At 33.8% G+C, this 26,006-nt stretch overlaps 1 protein-coding gene and 1 long non-coding RNA gene across 3 annotated transcripts in view; one reads left to right on the top strand and one right to left on the bottom strand.

Moving 5' to 3' along the window:
• LOC115279316 overlaps window positions 1–26,006 on the top strand; it is a 62,417-nt gene that overhangs the window by 5,664 nt on the left and 30,747 nt on the right. The window lies entirely within an intron of this gene.
• PKIA (cAMP-dependent protein kinase inhibitor alpha) overlaps window positions 1,512–26,006 on the bottom strand; it is a 94,778-nt gene continuing 70,283 nt past the window's right edge. Inside the window, exons 1-3 of one of the 2 annotated variants that reach the window (XM_029923873.1) lie at window positions 15,342–15,419; window positions 8,096–8,273; window positions 1,512–5,001 (exon numbers count right to left, since the gene is read on the bottom strand). In XM_029923873.1, coding sequence (XP_029779733.1) covers window positions 4,922–5,001; window positions 8,096–8,246 — 231 coding nt within the window. In that variant the 5' untranslated portion in view covers window positions 8,247–8,273; window positions 15,342–15,419 and the 3' untranslated portion in view covers window positions 1,512–4,921. Of the gene's footprint in view, window positions 5,002–8,095; window positions 8,274–15,341; window positions 15,420–26,006 lie in introns of those variants that run through there. The other variant, XM_029923872.1, reaches the window with a different exon arrangement.

Genomic DNA, 26,006 nt, shown 5'->3' with positions numbered 1-26,006 from the left:
TTAAATTGCAAAAGCATAAGAAATAAGGAGGAGAAACATGAAAACAGAGAACAATGATTCCTATTGTCAGAAATACAAGTAGTTAAGAGGGGAAATGAGAACTTGAGTATATTTGTGGAAAAGGGTAAAGTTGGTGAAGAAAAAAGAGTTATTAACAGACTTCCTGAAAGAGAATGTTTTAAAAGCCTCAGATGACGAAAACTTACATCTTAGAAGTGGGAAACTTCCTGTGTCCCGAGGGACATGGTGAAAAAAAAAAAGAGCTGTACAGCACTTATGACTAAACTGAGTTTGCAAACAATGAATGCACATTGCTATAAACTTTTTACAGTCATTTTGAAGACAAGCAGAGTGAAAGCACATGATTTGATTGGTTTTGATTAGGCAGAGGTGGCAGAAAGACAAGAAAGGAAGAAAATCAGGAGCATTGAGGAGAAGGATTAACAGTAGATTCCAGACTGGAGGAGAGTTGCTAAGAAAATACCAATCTTGATAAAAACAGAAAGTAGGTGTGGTGCAAACTAGAAAGTTAACCAGTTATAGTCAGATAGTTTTGTTAATTTTGACTTTATGGTGAGAGATGGCCAGGATCTCAGTTCCCCACAGTGTGGCCTAGATGGAGGCAATAAATATACACAGAGAAAAAGCACCAGAGACAAAACAAACTTGTTTTTCACTGGCTAGCATTTTGTTCCAAATCCTTGTGTTCTGTTTTATCCTTGTGACCTGAGTAAGATGAACTTAAAAGATTTACATCCTCTTTTACCCCTACTGCTGAAGACCTTGCCTGAACTCAGGCTGTGTGTTATTGATGCTTACTTTCTCCTGAGTCCCACCTTGGATTCTGCTTGGTGTTTGCTGCCTTTATGTGGTAAAAATAATATAACAAAAAGAGAACATCAAAATAAAATGCTCTGCTTTTCTACCCCAAGATGTTATCCTTAATGTAGTAAAACCATGGGTGTCTGTGAGGACTTTGTTTTGTTATTGACTAATTTTAAAGCCTTTTAGTCAGGTGAACAGGGCTTGTGCATCTGGAAACTGAATCTTTTCTAGATCAGTGATTGACATTATAGAGGTGAGGGTGTGAGCAGAAAAAGATGCCAAAGTTGCACAGGGAGTGCTTCAAGGGGGAAGTGTGTGTGTATGTGAGTGTGTGTGTATGGGTGGAGGAAGGAGTGTTGTGAAACTTTCAGGGGATTCTGATAAACACTGGTCTTTTCTTCTGATTGAAAATCACTGCCCTCCAGATGAGCAAATAAGAATCATAGGAGTGATATGGGGACTTAGGATTTAAGAGTTGGCTCTGGTAGATGATGAAGTCCAGGAAGAAGGCCACCAGAGTGGAATGGAGGTGAAGATTATTGGAGTAAAATACGAGAAAAAGTGGCTAGAATGCCGGTATCCACCACTGGAAGGCTGAGGCTTTAAATTTCTCCTTTATCACTTGCAGTACATTCTCAGGACCAAATACATAGTGTATGTTCAATAAATACTCTTCATAGACTATGCACATTTCAGAAAAAAATGTATTACTTTTAATATCAATTATGTGAGCATGCAACATTACTAAATACAAAAGTCATACAAGCTCACAATGACTTAAGAGACTGCCACTCTTTAATTAAAGAACAATTTGGGGCCTATTAAGACATCATATATCATAGATGCTTTCCTGTTTTTACTTAGTAACTATACATTGTCTGTACTACAAGCTTAACTCAGAAGCTTGGCTACCTGGCAGTTACATTTCTTTACCCGTTATTGCTTCTCTGAAGAGAAAGTAATATCATTCATCTTCTAAAATGGTGGGTTTTTACTGTGTCTGAATAAGACTCAGGGGTAGGGCATTTATAGCGAACAGTTCTGGGGTGCTGTCTAAAATTTGAAGCCTCTATGTTACCTAGTGGAAAAGCATTTCTATGAATTATGATAACAGTATGTTGGCATAGGATGTTTACAGTTGATAAAAGGTAAATTTGACAAGTTCATACTTATTGCAAATGGGTTAAAAACTGAAATTGTCATATTTCTTGTTAATTAAACAAAGCGAGTAGTAGCATGGTACATAAAAAAAAATCTGAACCATGTTAAATTATAGACTGCATGCCAGAAAAATAATTTGGGGCAAGTATAACACAAAAAATAAATTCTAATTGAATTTCATTCTTAAAAAAAGTACACTTGCTGTGATCTGGTCACATCTGTGTCATTACTTATCTAGGTAACCTTGAGAAAGATAATTCCCTCTTCTGAGACTCAGTTTCCCTCTCTAAAATAATGGAGGATGAACCAGTTCATCTCTAAATGTTCCCCTACAGATAAATATGCTTTATAAATTGGCTTTAGTTTTATGACATGTGTAGTAGAAAGCTTCTTGGAGACAAACCAATATAGGTTCATTTCTTAATTTTATCATTTGTTAGCTTTTTAAACTTGGAAAAGTTATATTCTATTGAGCTTTAATTTCTTAATCTGTGAAATGGGATAGTAATATCTCTTTAATCAAATTGTCCGAGGAGAAACAATTAAATGGAAGAAAATGTGCTGAGAAGATATTAGCATAATGTTAGATGGTTAGTAGGCACTGGATGCATATCATTAAGCCTAATGTCTTAGTTGTCTATCCTTTCCTTCCCTCCTTAAAAATTCAATTCCATGTATATTATTGACTTGCAAGAAAAAGATACTACAATACAATTTGGAAGACACTGTGAACTTTTGCCAAGCAACATTTGTAGGATGTAGACATTTTGGAAAGTAGATTTTTATCTTCCAGCTTGGGAATGCCTCTGGGTTTGAATATAGCAGACAAAGTAGCAGTAGGAGGTCAAAATAATTCAAAAAGCTCCATATGACTTTTCAGTTTAGCACTATTATATATTCAAAGACAAGCATGACACCACATGCATTAATAATATACCACATAGGAATATAAACTCTCCACATACACTCAGCACTAGTCCTACCTAAACTTTACAAAACTACATGAAATCAGTTTGGAATTCCACAGCTTTAAGCATGGAAAGAACTTTACCTATATTCACAAGAAAGCTATGAGAATAATAAAGAAGGATGTTGAAAGAGTGATTTTATGGGTTGGATGTTTTAAATGGACTACGAGAGATTGTCTAAAAAAGCCTCAGGAACCTCTTTTCCTACTTGTAAGATTATTAATAGGTGGATTTATTTGAATTTTAACTGGGTACTTTGGACCTTAATGGGTTAGAATGAAGTACTCTAATTAGTCTTCCTTCTATTTTCTGAGAAATTCCCCCTATTAACATTTTTTTCCAGTAATATATGATTGAGGACAAATGGTACCCATGTCCTTATCCCATTCATTTGGATCGTTCTGTAAAGTTCATCCTATATGCAGCTGTAAAGAAGGGCTGAGCTCCCACTGTGTCCATGGAGACCATCTGTGGAGATTCTGCCTAACCTACTTCATACAGGACTCTATCTAAGACCTTGAGGATAATTAAGTGGGATCTTTATTATAAAGGGTTTTCCTGTTACTTATTTTTCCAGTAATCCATGAGCCACTGGCATATTACTGGTTCCTTATTTATTACCACTGATAAGTAATTTTATAATACTGACCAGAGGGATTACACAGTTTACAGAAACTTTCCATATAAGAACCATGATGTCAAAACACAGCAGAGGCTATCAACAGTATTAATGAGGATTTTGTTAGCTTCTAATGATAATTATTATTGTATCAGAATGCAATTCACACTAATTATTAGTAAAAGTTTACAAACATTAAAAAGTGCATAATAACATTTGTATTTGATAGGGCTGAAAAAAGACATGGAAAACACAATGCAAGGGCTTTACTTTTGTGATTGGTGTCCACATGATTGCAAGATAATTTTTTCCATCTGTTACAGCTTCATGCAGATAAGTTGTCCTCCAAATTTAAATAGTAGCATACAGCACTGAGAAATTTGATTCCATAACAACAAAATACTCCTTTTCTTAGAATTATCTTGTATTTGCTTTCCCACCATCCTGATTCTCCGAAATCCTTATAATTAAAAAAGAAATTTAAATGTATATTAGTGGGGAAAGTTCTCCAATTGAAAAGACAAAATTTACAGATTGAATTCTGGGCTGTGCAGACTGAATTCAAGTAAAATTCACATTAATGGATGTTTTTCAAATGCCTGTTTAATAAAGCAAAGGAGTCTTGATGAATTGGTTAGACTTAATCCATCAACAGTGAATCAAGGGGAAAGATTAAGTTAAAAAAAAAGAAATGTAATCTATCCTGTGTACACCACCACGTTGCGGAGAAGGAAAAAAGGCAGCCCTTTTTAAAAATGAGTGGTATAAAAATTCACAGTAATGTACATTGTTTTTGTTTTTCATAAGCAATCAAAGAAGGGGGCAGTGCTGAGTGTCTATATTATACAATACAAAACAGTGTAAATAACACAGCAGGAACACACAGATACATAATGCTAAAAACAGTGCTTTCTGTATAGTTCTTTTACTGGGTGACTACTTGGGCCAGAGATATTTAAACTCTGGGGTTCAACCAACCTTTTGCAATTAGACACAATTAAATCCTCTGACATTGTGAGGGGCCAGATGCTACAGGAAGAATCATCATCTAGGTCTGTGCTACTCTCTACAAGCATTTTATCATATGGTCAAGTGAAAGGATCCATATGAAAATGACATCCAAACACAAGCCACATGATTTCAACCATTGCTAAAGACAGAGGTAGAGAAAAGTCTGTCTGCAGCCACAGCCTCTGCCCCCATTTTTAACATGACAATGAGCAGATTCCTACAGTGCAGCACAGCCATGTTTTCCCCCCTCTTTTCACTCTTGGAAACAAATGCATTCCAGCCAGGCCTGGAGATTTGAGACATTGTAAGGTGTTGATGAAGTTATCAAAGTGGAGTGTTAGCTTTCAGATTTTGCTGCTTCTCCTTGGGCTTCCCCACTTTGTTCTGTTGAATTTCGTTGTGCATCTTCTTCACCTTCTGTAAGAGACCATGAAAAAAGGGTAAAGGCAAATGAAAACTATTCCTTTTATTTACCAACTGTTCCAATGTTATCATGTTGAAAATTTTAGAAATACTCAAAAAGTCTGAAATCTTCACATAGAAAAGCGTATTTTATTGGTGATCAATTTCTTATGAAGAAAGCATCAATGTATCAAGGGCTGGCTAATTCTGGTGCTATGAACTTGGGATGGCATGGCTCAAAAACAAAATAATAACAATTTTTACAGTTGTTAGTGATCATCTATGCTTTTGATAAATAGCTAGGAAATGTCAAGGTCAAATCATGGCACTTAATAGTTTCACAGATTGCAGAAATCAGAAACAAGAAGCAAGTTTACCATTTCACTCCTGTCTTATTTTAAGAAATATTTAAAAATTGCATTTTATGTTATTTGTAGTACTTGTTGATAACCCAGTTAATTTCTTGGAGATTTTGCGAATTCAAATTAAAAGCAACAGTGAAGGACGAAAGGACGTTATATATGTCAGCTGGTTGGTCCCTTGCTGGATAGTTGTGATGGCCTCTGGTCTGCCCTTATGGAGCATATGTACAATGCCAATAAAACCACCCTCATAACTGCATCCTCTGCAGCAATCTCAGCTCGTGACATAGCAAGCACTGAAATTAAATAATGCTTTTTTTCATATTAGGTCACTTTATCTAAAGCTCAATACCTGCAAGCCTTTAGGCAGTCCTTGATTCAAAGATTCATATGTTGGCATGTATTAGTTCATCATCAAGCAACCAATATGGCTTAGTGGACACAATATTTTTGGGCATAGCAGTAATGTAAATTATATCAATGTTTGCTAAGTGTTTGTTACCATAATTCTAATGGATAGAGATAAGTGGGCTGTTTCAATCTTTAGATGGAAATGTTGACAGGCAATTTCTCCTTTACTCTTAACAAGTATACACAAAACATTTCATCATACACCATACTTCTAGAAATTAAAAGCAGTTCTACATAAATTATATCTATATTCTGATATATGTATAGATATACTCTGTTCTAAAGGGGTTCTCATGGTATGACCAGGCATTAGATATCATGTTCATAAACTACTTTTATTATTATAGCAATGAACAGCCTCTCAAGATGTGCAGAAGGCCTGAATCTGAGATGTGTAGATTAGCATGCAACAAGAACTTGATAAATAACAAAAGCTCTTAGTAACGAAAGGAATGAAGTCAAATTAGGGCAGATACAAGACAGTAGAATATTTAAGGATGAAAGTGACTGCATAAATACAAGATGAGGAATTTAACTCCCATGAGGCTTGGGATTTCTGGGTGTCTGGGGACACTTCCCATGGCTTCTTAGCATAATGCTGCAATTACAGAGCTGTGAGTGCATAGATGCTTTTTAACAAGTCAAGTTAAACATGGGACAGCAATATTGTTGAGTATAAATTAAAAAGAAGTTGAAACCCTCATGAGTTACAGAGGAAGTCCCTTACAATACTCAGCTATTGATATTGCATTTGTCATTATATGTCAGTGTTGTCCCGCTGCTATTTTTAGTTCTTTGTACTTAGAATAATAAAAAAGTTACTACTGCTTATATTTTGCCTGGTTCTGGACTTTAGGATTTAAAAAGAAACAGAAAGATTTTCAGGAGCCTGGAAAATAGCAATTAACACATTGAAGTGTTTAGAAAAGAAGACATTTGGAAGCATAAAGATATTTGAATTATTTTAAATTGTTTAAAAATATAAAATATAAAATTACTTTATTATTATTTTAATTGCTATATACCAAATTAATATATTCTCTGTATAAGAAAGGTCTTGACGCTGTTGAGTTTCAATTTCAGTGAAGAGAAAAAGAAGAAATGTAACTGTACTCTGAATATATTAGGGGTGGCTAAAATTAATGCATATTACTTAGAATAGAATATTAATAACAAATAAAAATATAAATCTTATAAAAGAAATTAGCAAATTCTCAAAGACCGCAGAAAAAAATTTACTTACCTCATACCACCAAATTGCAATAATTTCCTAAATCTTTTTGACAGCTATTTTGAGAGGTAACTTCTGGTAGTAATAATAGTGAAACAACAAAGCCTGAAATATACATAGGTCTGTATATTCCAAGGTGGTGATGTTAAAAGTTTTATTTTCAATCTGAATTTTAAAAGAACAATACGTGGCCTGCTGACCTTTAGCCACTGAATAAAGTACTGTCTCTAGGTATTTTAGGGTAATGTTGCTGAGCTGTTTCATTAACATATATTCTGACTCAGTTTTCCAGTAACTGGAAAACTTTGCCATAAAAATTCTAATAGCAAAGGAGTACTGAATAGTTACCATGAGTCAGAAACTGACTTTTCATGCACATAACACTGTGGTTCCTTAATTGTGAACTCCTCTTTTAATTTTAAAGGTTATTTTTGCACAAGATTTGTCAGAGAAATACATTCAGCTTTAATACTTGCAAAAGCTATGTATGAAAGAACTATTGGGATTCATTTAAATACTCAGAAGTACTTTGACATCTCAAACTTGTTTTACTTTTCCTTTGGTAAAGTTAGATTGCTTTGGTAAGAAGAGTGTCAGTGCCCAATAATAAGACAAATTTTCCACAAACCTATTAAGAAAAGAAAACTGAAAGACCTAGTTACCTAAGACGTTGATATAACAAACTGTTTTACTCCCATTCTCAGTAGAATTGGTCCTGGAGACCCTTTTCCTTTGAAATGGTTTTTCAAGTGTTATAGGTGGCCAATCCTGTTAAAGGTAGGAGCTCCAACTTCATTAAATATTTCTATATAGAAATTTCAGAGCTTTTATGAGATTAGGATTTTTCAAAACCCATGTGCTTTATTGATTGCGTTAGTAAAATCAGATTAAGGATTCTGCAGTTGAGTGGGAAACCCTATAAAGAGAAGCCACTGAAAATGACAAAGGAGTGATTAAGGGATTGGTCCCTGACTTTTACCTTTCCTAAGATTATTTATAACTCTACTAAATTATTTTCAAAGGTGGTTTTTCATGTTTTTAATCCTATGCAGTAAAATGCTATGAATCATCCCATGTTCAGAGAGATGTGTGTCAAACAACTCACCTGTCTTGTTGATATCAAGACCTGCTAATTTCAAGGCTAATTCATTGCTGTTGCCACTTGCAGAGGAAACCAGGATATCATGTATTGCATTTCTTCTACCTGTTCTTCCTGAAGCAATGAAATCTGCATATGTAGTTTCCACATCAGTCATTGCTAACAAATATCCACATAGCAGGGACTACAAAACAAAGAAAAGCTAATAAGTAAATATAAAGTTGGTTAATGGTAACACTTAACAAAGATGCTTGTTAACTTACTGGTCTACAATATGAATGTTAAATAATTGTCTTGCTTTCATGTCCAGAAAGCAAGTAATGCTTTAATTCTTGATCAAGAGTTTTTTTATTATAGAGGCCTACCAGAAAAATGGTAGGCTTTGAGGGCTATATGGTCTCTATTCCAACTACTCAATTTTGTGATTATAATGCAAAAGTAGTCAAAGTAAATGTGTTAAATACATGTAATAAACAAACTGTATTTGCAAAAATAGGAGTTAAGACCAGATTTGGCCTAAATACCATAATTTGTATTGGTTTAGATCATAAAATTCTCCTTCTCTAGTACCACTTTAGTCAGTCTTTAACTCCAGAGAGAAGAACTTGAGATCAATAGCATACCAAGACTGGGGATGGAATGGAAGTCATCCATCCTAGAGATAAGCAGAATGCAAATATACTGTCTGCAGAGTCTAAGAACAATAATGAAATTGATCAAAATTCAGTATGCTTTTTATTATCAGCATATACCTACAAGTCTAAACCATGTCAGTGACCAAATAACTGCTCCTAGTCCAGGAGAACAGCTCCCTTGTCCCCCCCCACAACTTGTTAAGTCATTGCTTAAGAGGAATAACAATATTTCATGACTGAGTCTTCAAAATAAAATTTTCAATTTAAAAAGGAGTCAATGAAAGTGAGTTTTCCCAAACTTATGATTTACATACTTAAAGACTTAATGCAAAAAATATTTTCAAGGTAAAATATGTGTGTTAATAAAAGACCACCAAATGCAAATCTTTATTTTTTTCTGTTTAAATTTATGTCCTTTCTTAAAGGCCCAAAGAGGAATGGATAGTAAGAGATGAAACAGTAAACTTCTGTTGTACTAATTTGTTCAAACAGAACTTGAAAATAACATAATTTCCCTCCTATTCCTAAACATTCCAATTAGATTTACTATAGTTTAAGATTAAAAACATATCAATAATCAAGAGAAAGGAGTATTTTCAAAATATAAGAAATATGGGGGAAGCAAAAATGGTCGACCTCATACATCATCATCATGGGCATGCACACAGGAACTCAGAAATAACTTGATGCCAACTACACTGTAATTTAGGATGGCAGTCAGTAGCACATTCTTTTAGGCTTAGTTCCCCCAAAGCATATTGATGAGTTGTTCATTCAATCTGGAGAAAACTTATATTCTTCTTCTTTTTTTAATATTTTTTCTTATTTTTAAAAAATGTTTTATTTTTTATTTTTGAGAGAGAAAGAGGGAGAAACAGAATCTGAAGACATGCTCCAGGCTCTAAGCTAGCTGTCAGCACAGAGCCTGACACAGGACTCAAGCCCATGAACTGTGAGACCATGACCTGAGTTGAAGTCGGACACCCAACCGACTGAGCAACCCAGGTGCCCCAATATATTTTTCTTCTTTAAGAGGAAGCTGAAACAAGAAAGAGGGAGGGATAGCATAATACACTTTTGAAATATGAAATCTATGTATACTACATGCTTACTTTGACTACATTATGGATAACATTGGTTTCCATTCACTCACTTTACCTACTGTTATTTTTTAAGGGAATATGATTTAATGGTAATTATTTTATTTAAAATTTCAAAATGCTTCTCAAAAGATCCTGGGTTTAGCCATGGAATAACTTTTGAAAATTACTTGACCTTCTGGTCTTCCATTTTCTAATAAGTAATGGGAGGACTGAATGACATGATGATTAATGACAGCTCAAGTGATGATGTAAAAAAAATGATCACTTAAAATGATCTCATTTCTGAGGTGTCTGGATGACTCAGTTGGTTATAAGCTCAGGTCATGATCTCACAGCTCGTGGGTGGTTTCAAGCCCCACACTGGTCTCGGTGCTGACAGCTCAGAGCCTGAAGCCTATTTCAGATTCTATCTCTGTCTCTCTCAGCTTCTCCCCTCTTCATGCTTGCACTCTCTCTCTCTCAAATATAAATAAACATTAAAAAACTATTTAATTAAAAATTAAAACAAATTTTTTTCTCTAATGTTTTATTTAGTTTTGAGAGAGAGAGAGAGATAGCGTGAGCAGGGGAGGGTCAGAGAGAAAGGGAGACACAGAATCCAAAGCAGGCTCCAGGCTCTGAGCTAACTGTCAGCACAGAGCCTGATGCGGGGCTCAAACCCACGAACTGTGAGGTCATGACCTAAGCCAAAGCCAGGTACTTAACCGACTGAGCCACCCAGGTGCCCCTCATTTCTAAAATTTTGAATTTGGAGATTCCCTTCCTGGCCATACCACCTATCATTTTTTCCCCTTACCTTTAATGACTCAGTTCTTCACACTGCTTAAATCTTTAATTCCTTTAACTTTTTTTTTTAAGCTTTCTTTAAGTCCAGTCTGAATCACTTGCTGAATATTTCATGTAACTTCTTATTGGCATCAAGAAGTCCCTTTGACCTACTCTAACCTTGACCTTCCTAAGCCTCACCTAGGAAAACAGCATGGTGCACTTTCTCTGATCTCATTAACTGGGTAGCTGAATGTTACCAGAAAAAGTCACAAAATTGTGCCAATTGGCTCAACCAGAAATTTTTGACTCTATTATTAGTATACACTCTTGGTTGTGCAGAAATTCTTTTGTTCACCTCTAGTTGACTCCTCCTTATGCTTTTCTCTGTGGGAAGAATTCCAAATGCTTTTCAGGCCACATACCAGATACCACCTGCCTTAAGATATGACTTTGCATCTTCTCTGAGAAAATATAGGACATCTGCTGCAAATTCTCTTAACTTTCTTCCTGTCTCAAACTCATTTCTCTGTAAAACACTAGTCTTTGTTTTCTAGATGAACTAAACTCTTTCTTTCTAAGGCATGCTATTGATTCTGTTTCTGATCACCTCCTGTAGGACCTTGCCCCATCCATTATTTTTTTTCCTCAATAATTTGAGTCTTCTTTCTCCTCTGGATTTCTCCCTTAAGTCTGTAAGCATATTCAAATCTTCCTACTAAAAAAAAAAACAAAACAAAAAACAAAACAATTAAACCAAACATTTAACCAAATATTCTTTTCTCAACCTTTATACATCTTTGCACTACCATCTCTTTCCTTTATTAAACTTCACACAAGGGTTTAGTATTTTTATTTTCTCACTTTCCTGGAATAAACCGTTAGAATTGCTGTATTCCATTGGCTTTTATGTAGAATGTTTTATGGAGATTACTTTGGAATGATCTATATTAACATTAAGTAACTAATTATAAAGCTTTTTGTGAGTGTCCATCCTGTTTGAGCTCTCTACAATATATGACAAGGGCAGTTACATTCTCCTTGAAACTGTCCCCTAGCACACAGGCAAGCTACAGAGGCAAGATTCTTATAGGTGTTGTCATAAGTATTGTTATAGCTACCTGTATTTGAATTTAGATTTTCCATTTAGTTGTTATACCATATTTAATCTTTCTGTACTTAGTGTTTCATCTACGAACTGTGATAAATATACTTGGTTCTCAAGGTGGCTATGAGAATTTATTTAGATCACGTATCTAAAAAGCCTAACAAAATGTTTGGCACATGGTGGGTGGGTGCTGATTTAAACAAACAAACAAACAAATAAAACAACTGTCATTTTACTGTCCTGGTTTCATCCTATTTTGACTTTTGTATTCTTCACAGATTTCTCTTCCTAGGGGACTGACCCAGGAACTTAAGTCAGTTTTTGACCTTTTTTCCTTTTCTTTCTAACTTGAATATTTCATCTAATCCTGAGGCTTCTAATTCCTCACTATAGATAAAGCATCTTTTTCCCAGGCTTCTCACACACAAGGCCAACTGGCTGCTAAATAGGTATTTTCACTTGGTTTTCCACAAGCGCTTCAAATTCAATAAAACAAAATAAGACAACAAATCACAAATAGAGTAAACTGATCTCACCAATACACTATGTTGGAACATACTTTTGCTTATTTCTCTCACTTGATATCTGTGTCTAATAAATGGCCAGGCCATACTGATCTTTATTAGATGTCACTCTATTTACTTTCTGTAAAACACAGGAAAAGCTCTTCCTGGGATTATTGCTGAGTTTTTCCATAATCTGGAAAGAACCCTCTTTTGCTGCTTTAACTTGAGCCACTAGCTCTCATACTTTGTATGTTGCAGAATAGTGTACAGTATTTTTCCAGAGCTGCTCTGTTGGTGTATTGCTTAAGTCTGTTATTCCACCTGGAATGCCTTCCTCTACCAAATTTGCTCAGTAAAATGGATTTAGCCATCAAAATTCAGCCAAATGCCATCTTCTCTCTATCTTCTTTGCCCTGTCTCTCCAGCTGGCACTCCCACTGGCCTTGATTTGTGCCTGTATAAAGCGCTTAAATTCTAAGTAGCATTGGGGTTACCTCTTCTAGACAGATCACAAGTTCTGACAAGACAAGAACTACATTTTAATGTTTTAATTATATACAATTCCTAGTACAGTCCTTTGTGCAAAGTCAGTGCTAGATAAAAGTATGTTGCATAGAACTGAACAATGAAGAAGAAATATATTACATTTTTCATTAGTAGCTATAGAGAACCTCCCTCTAAATTATCAAATCCTAAAAATCCAGAAAATTTTACAGGTAAATAATCTGAGGACCAGAGAGTTCTATAGTCTGCCCATCTTCATTTAATAGTTAAGTTCTGGAATGAAAGTGTACAAAGTCCCAGTTTACTTTTTCTACTTTACCAGATTGCCTATCTGTGAGTAAATTATGAGTTTGGATAAAGATTTTGACCTTGGAGTAATGTAATGTATTTTGTTGTAAAGATATTTTCATCATCTACTCTACCACCAATTAACCAATACAGTATCAAGGTTCTATGTTACTTTGATGATTTCAAATTGGACATGCACATCAACCTAATAAATGTTATCTCATAAAAGTTTAAGGAAAGGTGGAATTACAGGAATAAATTTGTCCCACAATCACTGTTACTGTCTTTCACTTTTAGTCTCTTTATGGCTTTTTAAAACACAGGCTTCTAAAAAAGCACAACTGGTATTATTTCTCATCTGGTAACAATGCTATGAAGCATGCAAAAATATCCTCATCTTCAGATGAAGAAAATAAACCCCAGAAATAGTGACTGCTAAGTAATGCACAGAATCCAGGTGGATGGGTTTTGCATAGAAAGCACTGTATTTTGCAATAAAAGTCCTTTTTTTCTTGTCATTACCATTTTTCTATGAAGACTGTCATAATACATGTGCCTGTGGGGGTTTAGTGTCTAACTACTTTGCTAATAGTAGTTTTAAGGAGATTTGAAATGTCAAGGATGAGACAGAAAAAAGTGGTGACATTTTCCATGAGAAGATATGAATTAAAAGAATGTATACTGCATAATGATTTGTATATTTGGGAATGTTAAAAGATCCTGGCAGTATTTCCATTTATAAAGAGGAGAGCCAACAACTTAACTTGAATTTTCACATGCATTCTCTTAAGTTAACATGAACATGAAATAAGAAACAGAGTTATGACATATGTAAATGTATATTGTGCTTTAAAATGCATATATAGGGGCACCTGGGTGTCTCAGTCGGTTGAGTGTCTAACTTCAGCTCAGGTCATGAACTCACAGATTGTGGGTTCGAGCCCCACATCGGGCTCCATGCTAACAGCTCAGAGCCTGGAGCCTGCTTTCGATTCTGTGTCTTCCTCTCTCTCTCTGCCCCTTCCCTACTCATCCTCTGTCTCCCTCTTTCTCAAAAATAAATATTTAGGAAAAAAAATATGTATATATGGTTTTCAGTTGGATTGAAAGACACTAATGATTGTGAGAAGAGTTTATTCCTATTAACTTCTCCTCTCCTTATGCTCTTATGAAACTTATTTTCTAGGTTGATATGCTAAGTACTGGAAATTCAGTTATGGTAGCCATCATAATTATTATTATAATAAGAGTTATCATAAAAGTAGTATTTCATCTTTATTACATTTTCTTTCTCTGGAAAATAGACTTATTTTTCAGTAAAAGGAAAAATAGCTGACAAGTAGTACACATATAAATACATGAATGAAGGAAAAATACATTTTTAAACAAAATATATAGATGCTGTGAACTCTCTTTTTTTATCTCTCTCTCTTTCCATGATTATATTTCTTTTAGTGAATTCCCATTAGGTGCTCAAGAAAAATTATTTTTACATGCATGGTAGCTTTGTTATTTTTTCTTTCATTAAACATTTAGACCAAGCTCTTTAATTTAGTGCTATGACTATCAGAGATCAGAAATATCCTTTACACTAAATACACCAATGTATAATAAATTGTAGTTTTACTTAGACATTTTGAGGAAGCTATTGTCAAATGATTATATCTGATGGATACTCACTGAAAAAATGATAAAAGTTAATAAGTGTCAGCAGCTGGTAGAGGTTTAAAACAATAGCAATTAGCACACATTCTGGCATTATAAAAATATAGTATTCAGAATAAAACCTGCAAAATTTACCAAAAGTGGCCTTCAGTAGAATTTCCTATTTATGTTGCTATAATTAGAATTTTGTAGATATCACAAAATGGTAGTACTAGATAATAACATGATAAAATGTTATTTTTTTATCCAGTCATACAAAATAGCTAATTATCATAATATTCACAGTCTGATTAAAGAGAAAAATTATTAATTAAATGTACCATTCAAAGTTAGATTAAATTACAAAGCATATATCTATAGATATTGATATCTAAAAATACAATAAAAATTTATGACTAAGAAACAACCTTGCTTTTTCTTTTTCCCCTTCTTAAAAAGAATCTTACTTCCTCACTCTTTAACAAAAGAAATAGTATATTGGTATCCTAAAAATTCTTCATTTGTATAATGGATTTCTGAACTGAGATTCATGATTCATGTTGGTCTTTCCCTTGTTTATGCTCTTTACCTTTTTAAATATCATACTTACAAATTATTTGCGAAAATAAACCAAAAGATTTTACCATAGTAGAGTTTACAGATTTAGATAGATTGCAAGAGGCAAGGAAAAGTACTTACGTCTCCTATATTAAACAAATTGAAGCATTCCACATAGATGTGTATCCTAAAAGAAGTTGGGCCTATGAAGCTGCTAAAATGATTTTTATAGTGACATTGAGTCATGAGCCAAATGGTGACTGGATAACATGCTAATTTTACTCCTGTAAATGGGGACACATGAAATGAGACTCACAGACTTGGAAGAAAGAATGGAGAGAATGCCATCAGCAAGCACTGAAGTTTTCTCCCTAATATGAATGGCATGATCTCTTTTTAAGTTTAAAAGAGAAGGAAAATTCTTCCTGTCCCATATTACAAATGCAGTTACATAACTTCTCAATTGTTACTTTATGAAATCATGCAAAGTGTGTTAAAAGTCCCTGAGTAGTTTACTGTGTGCTTAGGGTTTGGTCTACATTAGTGTTTCTGAAGCACTTTAGTTTCAGATATTCATTATATTCTCAAAATTTTTTAAGATCACTAATGTGCTTTTGTTTATGTGGTTATATCTACTCATATTTACTGTATGAGAAATTAAAACTGAAAAATTTAAAAATATTAATTCACTTAAAATACAAATAATAAACAATTAAATGTTTCCATAAATATATTTTTAATGAAATATATATTTTCCAAAGGGGAAAACAAAAAATAGTGACAAGAATGGCATTGTTTTTTGTTTTGCAATTCTCTGGCTTAATTTTGTAAATGTCTGGCTTTATAAAAGACATCTGGTTTCTCATATCTGCTTCTGCATTCAATCTGTCTCAATATGTTGTTTTAGTTGAATTATATGAGGAAAATCTGGCCTCACACAGATTTTTTAGTTGGAAATGTGAAGAGAGTTTTAATAACCTTTTCAGATGATTGTGGATGTTTTTGCAATGTGGAACCTACAATTATATCAATATGCTTTCCATATCTGTTTTATTAAAACTTATTGTCTACCTTGTAATTTAAATGGATCTTTTGCTTATGCATATATTTATTTGTTTAATATCAAGCATTGGTCATTTGGAGGATATTGCCTCACTGGGTTATACAAAATTGCCAAATGGTACTATAATAGTACAGTATCACATTTGTTGGTAACACCACCTAACTCATCAGAAAAGTCTTCAAGAACTGAGAAACTGACAAGGTCATAGGGCAGATAATAAGCTTTCCAAAATTATAATTTTTGTATGAAAGCTCAGGTTTAATCATTGGCAACAGATACAGTTGGGTTTGCTTCCCTTGAAGTGATAAGCTCATTTTGTTCATTTTTAAGAATATCTCTGCCAAACATCCAAGTTTGAAAAACCACAGTTTGCCTGTCAGTTGTTCTTTCAAGTAAAAATGGTGATTTATGAAAAGTGGCTAGTTCAGCTCTCAACCCAAGTAGTCACCAAAGTACTTGACTTGAGACAGCCATCTACTTTGGTACCTGGCAGAAGTGCTTTATGTAACATTCCATTTCATCGCAAAGAATTTTCAACAGAATCTGTCTGTACTTGAGGGTCAAGATTTGACAAAATTAACATTTTTTATTGCTTCATCAAGTGTATCTATAGGTAAATCTAGCATTAAAAAATATTAACTATGCGCTTGTGATGGTGAAGAATACCAGAGTTACTAGTAGAGTTTGGTGTTGCTGACTTGATTTGTGCTAAGGTGCCAGCAGTTTTTCTCACCATGCTTTTGCACCATTTGTTCAAATGTCTGCTAAGTAAAACAGGCAAATATCCTAAGTATTATTATGAAAATAAGTTTGAAGTTGTGAACCCACTGAAAGTATCCCAGAGACTGACTAAAAGGGTTTGGGAGACAAGAAGGAGTCCAGGGACCAAATTTTGAGAATTGTTGATCTCACAGTAATAAGGAAGCTATATAATTAATACTATAGATTATAGAAGGAAACTCTTTTGTAAAGAATTTAGCAAGCAAATTGTTCCTTCCTAGAATATTCTGGAAGTATCAGCTGCTTTATTTCCATGCTAAGTACTATACATCTTTTTTCTTTTCCTGTATAAAAATACTACTTATGTATCTAATTCAGGGTTAAGATTCTAGTAGCTTATTCCCAAAGAGCAACCCCTTAATCTCACAAATGAGTGGGCTTCAACCTAGGTCTCTTGAGCTCAGAACAGAGTTCCAGAGCTTGATGCTGCCTCAATTCCTTTTTTCCTTGAATTGAGCTATATTCTAGTCATACTTTGGAGCAAATACCAGCAAAGAAGAAATTAAAAAAAAAAAAGCTCTATAAATAGACACGATTTTTAAAATTCCACAAAAGTCTCCTCTGTTAAGGTATAATTCCTGGGCCAGGTCATGACATTGCATGCTCTAGAGTATTATTTGGTATAACAGGGACAGGTATTGTACTTCAGAAGAGTTTAGTTAGTGTCCTATCATAAGCATACATTCAAAAAGTAATATCATATACTGAGTTATCACAGAGAAATGGCAACATGTATTAACGAGGTGAAATCAAACCTTTTTAAATTCTGCTTCCAAGGGAGTGACCTCTTCATTCCAAAAACATTGCTAGAATACATTTTGCCCAATATGAGAAAAAGAATAGAATGTCTTTTAATGCTTTTCACAATAAGATTTTGACTATTAGAGATATGATCCCATTGACCTTTGTGGGAGGAAGTTCTTCAATTTCTCCCTGATTTTGAGTATATTAAAAAATTCTCAAGTTCAAAAAATTTCCAGTATTTGATACTGATGATGATTATTCTCATTTTTCCCTCTATTCATGAATTCATCTCTGATCTCAGTGATGTGATAATTGTGACCTATGTGCCTTCATTCAAGGTCATATATAGAGAGAGAAACCTCTCTCTATATAGATAGATTAACACACACACACACACACACACACACACACACACACACACATTTCCTTTCTTAACAGGGACAAATTTTCAAATTGTTTTTGTAAATTCATAATCTAGTCATTTATATCATTACTTAATCTATTCTGATTCAAATCTTTTTTTTCCTTTCCACAATACTTAACAAATCATAGCTTTGTAATGAGAAATCTAAGCCTAAAAGTATTATAATGATAAAGCCAGAAGCCCAAGGTATATTCCTTTAGAAAATAATTTCACTAATTAGGCAACAAGTAACCTCAAAGCTACTCATAAATTCCTTTATTCATTTCTTGCTGGACTCTTTACCATCCCTAACAACAGTGATTTCTTTATTTGTCTGTGTTTCTCAAGTCATATTTAGATTTCAAATTCTTTCAAAAAATTTTTTTATAGTTTATTTATTTTTGAGACAGAGACAGAGCCTGAGTGGGGGAGGGGCAGAGAGAGAGAGAGAGAGAGAGAGAATCTGAAACATGCTTCAGGGTCTGAGCTGTCAGCACAGAGCCCGAACCCACGAACCGTGAGATCATGACCTGAGCCAAAGTTGGACGCTTAACTGACTGAGCCACCCAGGTGCCCCACAAATTCTTATTCTCCATAGAAAATCTTGTCTAATTACTTTATGAAGAAGATCAAGGTAATCTTATATAATTTTCTTCAATTCCTCTTTCTTTATCCTCACATCAAAACTGTCCATCTCGTTATTCAAGAGTCTTTTGCCCAACATTAATATCTGACTGATGCTTTTGATTCTGTCTTCTCTCACATTATTGTTCCTTCAATTTTGCTTCTATTCCCTATTTCTCCAGTGCCTATAAAATTGCTTACATTTCCCTTGTTATAAAATATATTTCATCTTTTAACTCTGTATGTTCTTTAAGTCACTCGTTTTACTTTCATTTCCTCCCAAACTTATAGGAAAAGAAGTAGATACTAATTTTTCCTGCTTCCTCTATTTTTCTTTTGAGTTTGACTTACATATTTATCAGTTTTCCAGAACCGCTTTCTCAAAGAAAAACCATTACAGATTAATCACAAAATTCAAGGTTTTTCACAATAATCATCTATATCAAACTGTATATAGCATTTTACATTGTTATTTCTCTCTTGAAATGTTTGCTTTCCTCATAATCTTTTCCTCATATTTCTTCTTGCTCTTTCCCCCACTTACCTCTTAAATAATATATATTCTTCTTGTTGTTCTTTATGTTCTGTTTGATAATCCAATTTAACCCAGTAGTCTTACCTGCTGCTTCTAGATATAGATGACTATGAAATCTATAATTTGGGGCCTGATATTTTTCTAAAGTATAGCTAGAGAATTTTTATTCCCTATTGAAAGTCTACCATGATTGTCCCCCAAAACTCAAATTCAGTAAGTTCAAAATGGAATTCCTTCTGTATCTCTACCCCCAAACTATTCATTCTTCTCATTATTTTAGTGTATATTACCACTATTTTCTCAGGCACCTATGACAGAAATCTTAGAACTGTCTTCAATCACTTCATCCAGTAACTACTCACATCTCATCTTCACATCTAATCATTTTTCAAACCTCATTATTTTAATTGTCTACTCAATGTCTCTTTTATATTCTTCATTTCCATTTTTTCTTTGGTCATTATCTTCATTATATTTCTTGACTATTGCAATTATATACTAAATACTTACTTACCTAAACATATATTCTCCAATTTACCCTTTACACTATTCTCAGAATTAACTTTATAAAACATAAGGTACTCAAAAACCTTCAATGGTCCCTGGAAACTTACTAAACATAGTTAAAATTTTTGCATGGTCTTCTAGAATTTGAAGCAAGCCTAATTTTACCTTTTTGTATACTATCTCTCTCATGCATGCTAAGTTTCATTCATAGCTAACATTTGCAGTCTGTCTGGTATTCTTATGGTTTTGTAATGCTGTTTTCCTAACCTAGAATACCTTTTTTCTCAATGACAACAAAATCCTGGTTATCTTTCAAACCAAATTTATAAACAATACCCTCTTCCCATCTCCAGGTATGATGAAACTGTATTATTATGTTCTTTAAATTTGGTGCTAGGCAAGAATTATTTTCATATCACTTTTCTCTATATATTTTTCCTGAGATATGGGTCTTTGAATTTTTAGTCCCTCACAGTGCTTGGCACAGGATTTTGTATATTACTCTTACAGTATAAAAAGTATTTTGGAGATATATATTATATATATATATAATCATATAAAATATATATGACTAAGTAGAAAATTAATGCATGGAATGATTTGTTCTGTCCTCTTGTTAGAGCTTTTTACATCATTTACTTAATATTTCAAAGGGTTTATAAATCATTTATCAGCTAATCTTTGCAACAATCCTGCTGAGACAGTCAATTAGCTAAAGAAATACTGCTGGTTGGCAAGTGACAAGTAATATTACTTGCACATTACAGATGAAGGAACTAAAGCAGAGAGAGGTTAATCAAACTAACCATGTCTTACACAGTCTCTGGTAGTACTGATGTCAGAATAGGAGCCTGGGGTTATTCCCATTAAAATTATAAAAGCATCAAAAGCCAGGGGCTGGTGCTGTTCTTTGTTATATAATACATTCTAAATCTTTTGTCTTTTTCTCCTCCTTTTCTGGGTCTGTAGGATTCCAAGCAGGAAAGGTGCTTTTAAAATCTATATCGTCTTATTGAACTAAAACTATTTTCTTCTATATCAAATAAATATTTAGCTTTTGAAACTATGTTAGAACATGGACACATTTCTTTTCAAAATAACTCAATATTAACTTTTCCATCTTTAAAATAACATGGAAAGGTCAAATCAAGCTCAACAGTATTTTCTGGTCTGCTCCAAGCTGTAACAATGACCATAAAAATAATGAAATGGTTTTTGTTTACTAGTGCTTTATCAGTAGTAACAAAATACCGACTATTTGCCAGATTCCACATTCAACAGTTTATTAAAATTATATAATTTAAATTTCTCAACAGCTCTGTCAAAAAGGTATTCTCATTATTTCAAGTTTAAATATGAAATAACAAGCGTTTGGAAACATTTAGTCATGAAACTGGTACGTAATTTAACCACTTACAAAACCAATATGCTATTTAAGAGCATACAGAACGTAATTTTTCTGTTGATGATTCGTCAGCACTATTTCTTTGAAAAGTATGTAAGCAGTTCACAGACTGTTTTGAGACATTACTCTATAGGATGGTATTTTATTGACATCCCTACAGTACCTTGTTTTTTAATATTATCATCTGATACACACATTAAATGACACCACCATCTCTTTCTTGATTTCTGTATTTGTTCTTGAAATGTTTTGCATTCCAGCTGCTACATATCCAGTCTACACATGCAGGTGATGGTCCTCATTGTCAGCTGCCTTAGGGCTGTTTAGCTTTGTGACAGTAAAAGGGACCGTGACACTTACCAGGGACTATGAGATTGAAAAGGACTTATTAAATCAACACCTAAAAATATGTTTCCAAAATATGAAAAAGTTCTGCAATACTGAGATAAAAACTTATTTAATTAGTTTTTTGAACACTAGTATTTGTGCAGCTTATCAAGTACAGTGTTTTTCAGCTTTCATAGAGTTAGTTATCAATAAATTACAATGACTATGTGATGTGGATACATTTTTTTAAAATTATTTATTGTGTGAGAGAGAGGATGGGAGAGGCAGAGAGAGAGGGAGAGAATCTCAAGCAGGCTCTGCACTGTCCACACAAAACCTGATGCTGGGCTTTATGTGGGGCTCAAACTCTCACCAAACAGTGAAATCATGACCCAAGCCAAAATCAGGAGTTGGATGCTTAACCAACTGAGCCACCTGGGAGTCTCTGATATGGATACATTTTAATACAACTGATAAGATATCATGTGAGGCTTTCATAAGTGCAGTTGCCTAGGATTGAGGAATTTTTTAAAAAGGCCCTACTCACAGTGAACTAATAGTGGCTTCAGTAGGAGGCTGAGGCAGAGAACTTGAGCCCAGGGAGTGAAAGAGCAGGCATACATTGCAAAGAGCTGTCTAGTATAGGAGAGACAGGAATTTGACTTACTGAGTGGGGAGCATGAAGGTAGGGGCACCTTCAATGAGAATAGTGGGATTGCTTCTAGAATTTTAATTTAGATGAATGACAAGATGGCATTCTTTGGTGAATGCTAAAGGAAAAACAGCAGTAGCAAAAGTTTGAGAATGCCACTTTAAGGTATCACAATGCCACATATAAAGTAAATCTGGGATTCCTTTTCTTTTTGAATGAATGAAAATGCATTAATAGAAAACACATTTACACAAATGCTAATATCTGCTCTTCTGCAATCATGTATTTTCTGCATAATGTCTAAATATCTATTCTAATAGAAACAGTACTTAAGCACTCCAATATGTGTTTTTTCAGCCAAAAAGAAACACAGTTGTTATGATTATGTTTCCACATTTAAATATACATATCATCATTGCCAATTTATCTGCCTTGCAGATATGAATTTTTTGTATGGTATTTAATATTTCCCTTTATTGAAAGTGTCACTGTTCAGTATGACAATAAACGTTTTTCATATTTATTATATGTATGAATGTTAGAATTACTGATTAATCTCTTTATTAATGGAATGAACTTCAGCACAATCATTATATGTTCAGATTTTCCATACATTACTTTATATGGAATTCTCAGATTTTTCAGGGTTTTTGAAATCAATAAGAGACACTTCAGAGAGAAAAGTGAATGCTAAAGAATAGCAACATGCACTCAATAAATACTTTAACAAATTAAATAAATATTAATGTAGCCATTAAGAAATGTGAATATTTACATCATATATAGTGGATATATAAGTCAATAGATAGTTTCAAAATAAGATAATACACAGAACTATATTAAAACATGAATTTTAGGGGTAAATGGGTGGCTTAATGGCTTGAGTGTCTGACTCTTGATTTTGGTTGAGGTCATTATCTCATGGTTCCTGAGATCCAGCTCTGTGTACGGCTCTGTGCTGACAATGCAGAACATGGTTGGAATTCTCTCTCTCTCTTTGTCTCTGTCCCTCCTCTCCATTCTCAAAAATAAATAAAAAAATTTAAAAATAAAATACTATTTTTAAAATGTAAAATCATTATATTAATCAGTACTTTTTTATAAGGTGAGAAGATAAACAATAAGTGTCCTTTTTTTCCAGGAGATAAGTTGTTATTCTGGAAAACCTCATGACATTGTGTAGATTATCAAAATCACTTTGCCATCAATATTGAGCATCTCTAGTAGCAATTCTATTATGAGTATTGGAAATTATCATTATTACTCAATTCATTATTAGTACTATTTAAGAAACTATTGAGAGTGGTAAACATTGGTTTTAATAAATAAAATAAAACTTATACGATGAAGTTACAATAAACTAAGAAACTAAAAGATCTCAAAATAGAGATATTTCATTGACCAAAGTATAAACTACTTGAGGGTGGAAAGTTTCTATTTGTCTTCTAAATTTCAGAGAAGGATTATATGTACAGTGTAGGGTACTAAGTAAATATTTAACAAATAGACTTTTAGACTTCATTACCTTGTGGTATAAATTAGGATTTCTTTTGTACTGACATAACTATAAGATTTTTATTTTAGCACTATGAATTATTAACGTCTTTATCTAATTTCCATAATGTCTGTGTCAACCAAACTTATTTGAGTATTAATCAGAAGACCTCATGCATATCTGATCTTCTAGGCTTTCATTTTTGCAAATCACTTCATTAATTCACACCAACTTTTGATAATTTATAGCAGACAGATAGTATGAAAGACATAGAAGCATTTGCCAAAGAACTTTAAGTAAAACAGGTCTCCGAAGACAAATATCATATGATTTCACTCATATGTGGAATGTGAAAAACAAAACAATTGAATAAAAAAAGCAAACATAAAAAAGAATCAGACCTATAAATACAGAGAACAAAATGATGGTTGTGGGAGTAAGTGGGCAAAATGGGTGAAGTGGTGTGGGAGAGAACAGGCTTCCAGTTATGGAATGAATAAGTCACAAAAATAATAGGCACAGCCAAGGGAATATAGTCAATGATACTGTAATAGCCTTGCTTGGTGACAGATAGTAGCTACACTTGTGAGTATAGCATAACATGTAGAGATACTGAATCACTACGTTGTGTACCTGAAACTAATGTAACGTATGTCAACTAAATAACATAAAATAAAATAAGAAAACCGATTTCAGGAAAATAGGGCCGTATTTGATTACACTTCCATCTAAGTGTTTCAGCTGAAGCGAGACCTTCAATCCTGCTGCATGTATAAATCACCTAGTGTGGCTTTTAACCTTACCAATGGCTGGCCCCACTATTATATCTGATTTTTGTCTAGAGGACAATAATAATTTCTTGATTGAAAGCTTTATTTCATTGGTTGCAAAGGCAGCACAATAGTTGGTAGGAAATGCATGTATATGTGTGTGTGCATATGTGCACACATAAAATCTCTAGTGCTTTTAAAATTATGGGACAGGGTCAGGGCATTTGGGTGGTTCAGTTGGTTAAGCATCTGACTCTTGATTTCAACTCAGGTCATGATCTCATGGTTTGTGAGACTGAACCCCACATCGGGCTCTGCCCTGACAGAGCAGATTCTGGAGATTTTCTTTCCCTTTCTCCCCACCCCCACCACTCATGTGTGTGCATGGTGTGCGTACACACTATCTCTCAAAATAAATAAACGTATAAAATATTATGGGACAGGGTTAATCATAAATATTCAGCTAAATTTCATATATCAGCTTATTAAAGTGCAGGCAAGCAGAGAAAATAGTTTAAAGACAAGTCTTGTTTTTTTTTTTATTAAAAAAAGGCTTGTAGAAATCATTAGGAAATTAATACAAAATAGTGGAACACAGAAATTGTGTTGCTTTGTTTACTCCCTAGTCTGTGGCAATGGGAACAACACAAGTTAAACTGGAATTTAAATTAAGTTTGGCTATATTGTATTAAGTAGAGCCAAACATTAACTTGCCATTAATTTTTCCAAACAAATCACATTTTTGTTCTCTTCTCTCTCCCCATCTCCCTTTAAGTTACTACTCACTCTCCTTCTTACCATATTGCCCCTAACACTGGTCTCCTCTTCTAAAAGGTGTTCTGTGTTTATTAATATTCAATAGTTCAACAATAATATATTGTAAATGTAGGCAGAGGGATTTCAAGGAAAGAAAATGCCCTTGCACATTATTAACATAGAAATATCATATAGTAGAAATTTTTAAATTTAGTTACATCTAAAGTTTGCAGATTGTTGTCATCCCTCTTCAAGAAGTAAGAGGGATAAGACATAGAAGGGATGAGTTATTGAAGGTAATGACAATAAGCAGGTATTTTGAGCTTCTACATGCTATCCATGTTCAGTGGATTTAGAAGACAGAGGTTTGAGTGCCATCATTATTATTTATTTACCATTTGATGCTGGGCAAAATATTGAATTTCTTGGGCTTCAGTTTTCATGACTCCAAAATGCGAGGTTCCAAACTGAGAAAATACTTCAAAGCTTTTCTAGGCCTAAAAGTCACTGACCTTAGTGTCCGTGTGGCCTTTATAAAGGCCAAGTTTTCATAAAAGATAGTATACTTATAAAAGCTTTCAGGGAAAGGAAAGGCTATATTTAGAGTTTGTTGAGTGTCTGGGTGTTCTCAAGTCTTATTACTATTTTTAGGCAGGGGTAGGCCAGTAGGACAAACACATTTGCTTTAACTCTTGACTGCCCAGTTTTCTTGGTGTCAAAGGTAAGTTTTTCATTATTCCAAATG

The sequence above is a fragment of the Suricata suricatta genome, chromosome 15 (genome assembly GCF_006229205.1).
Source record: "Suricata suricatta isolate VVHF042 chromosome 15, meerkat_22Aug2017_6uvM2_HiC, whole genome shotgun sequence".
Classification (NCBI taxonomy): domain Eukaryota; kingdom Metazoa; phylum Chordata; class Mammalia; order Carnivora; family Herpestidae; genus Suricata; species Suricata suricatta.
Note: the sequence above shows the minus strand (reverse complement) of the source record. Positions and strands in the feature narration are given on the sequence as shown.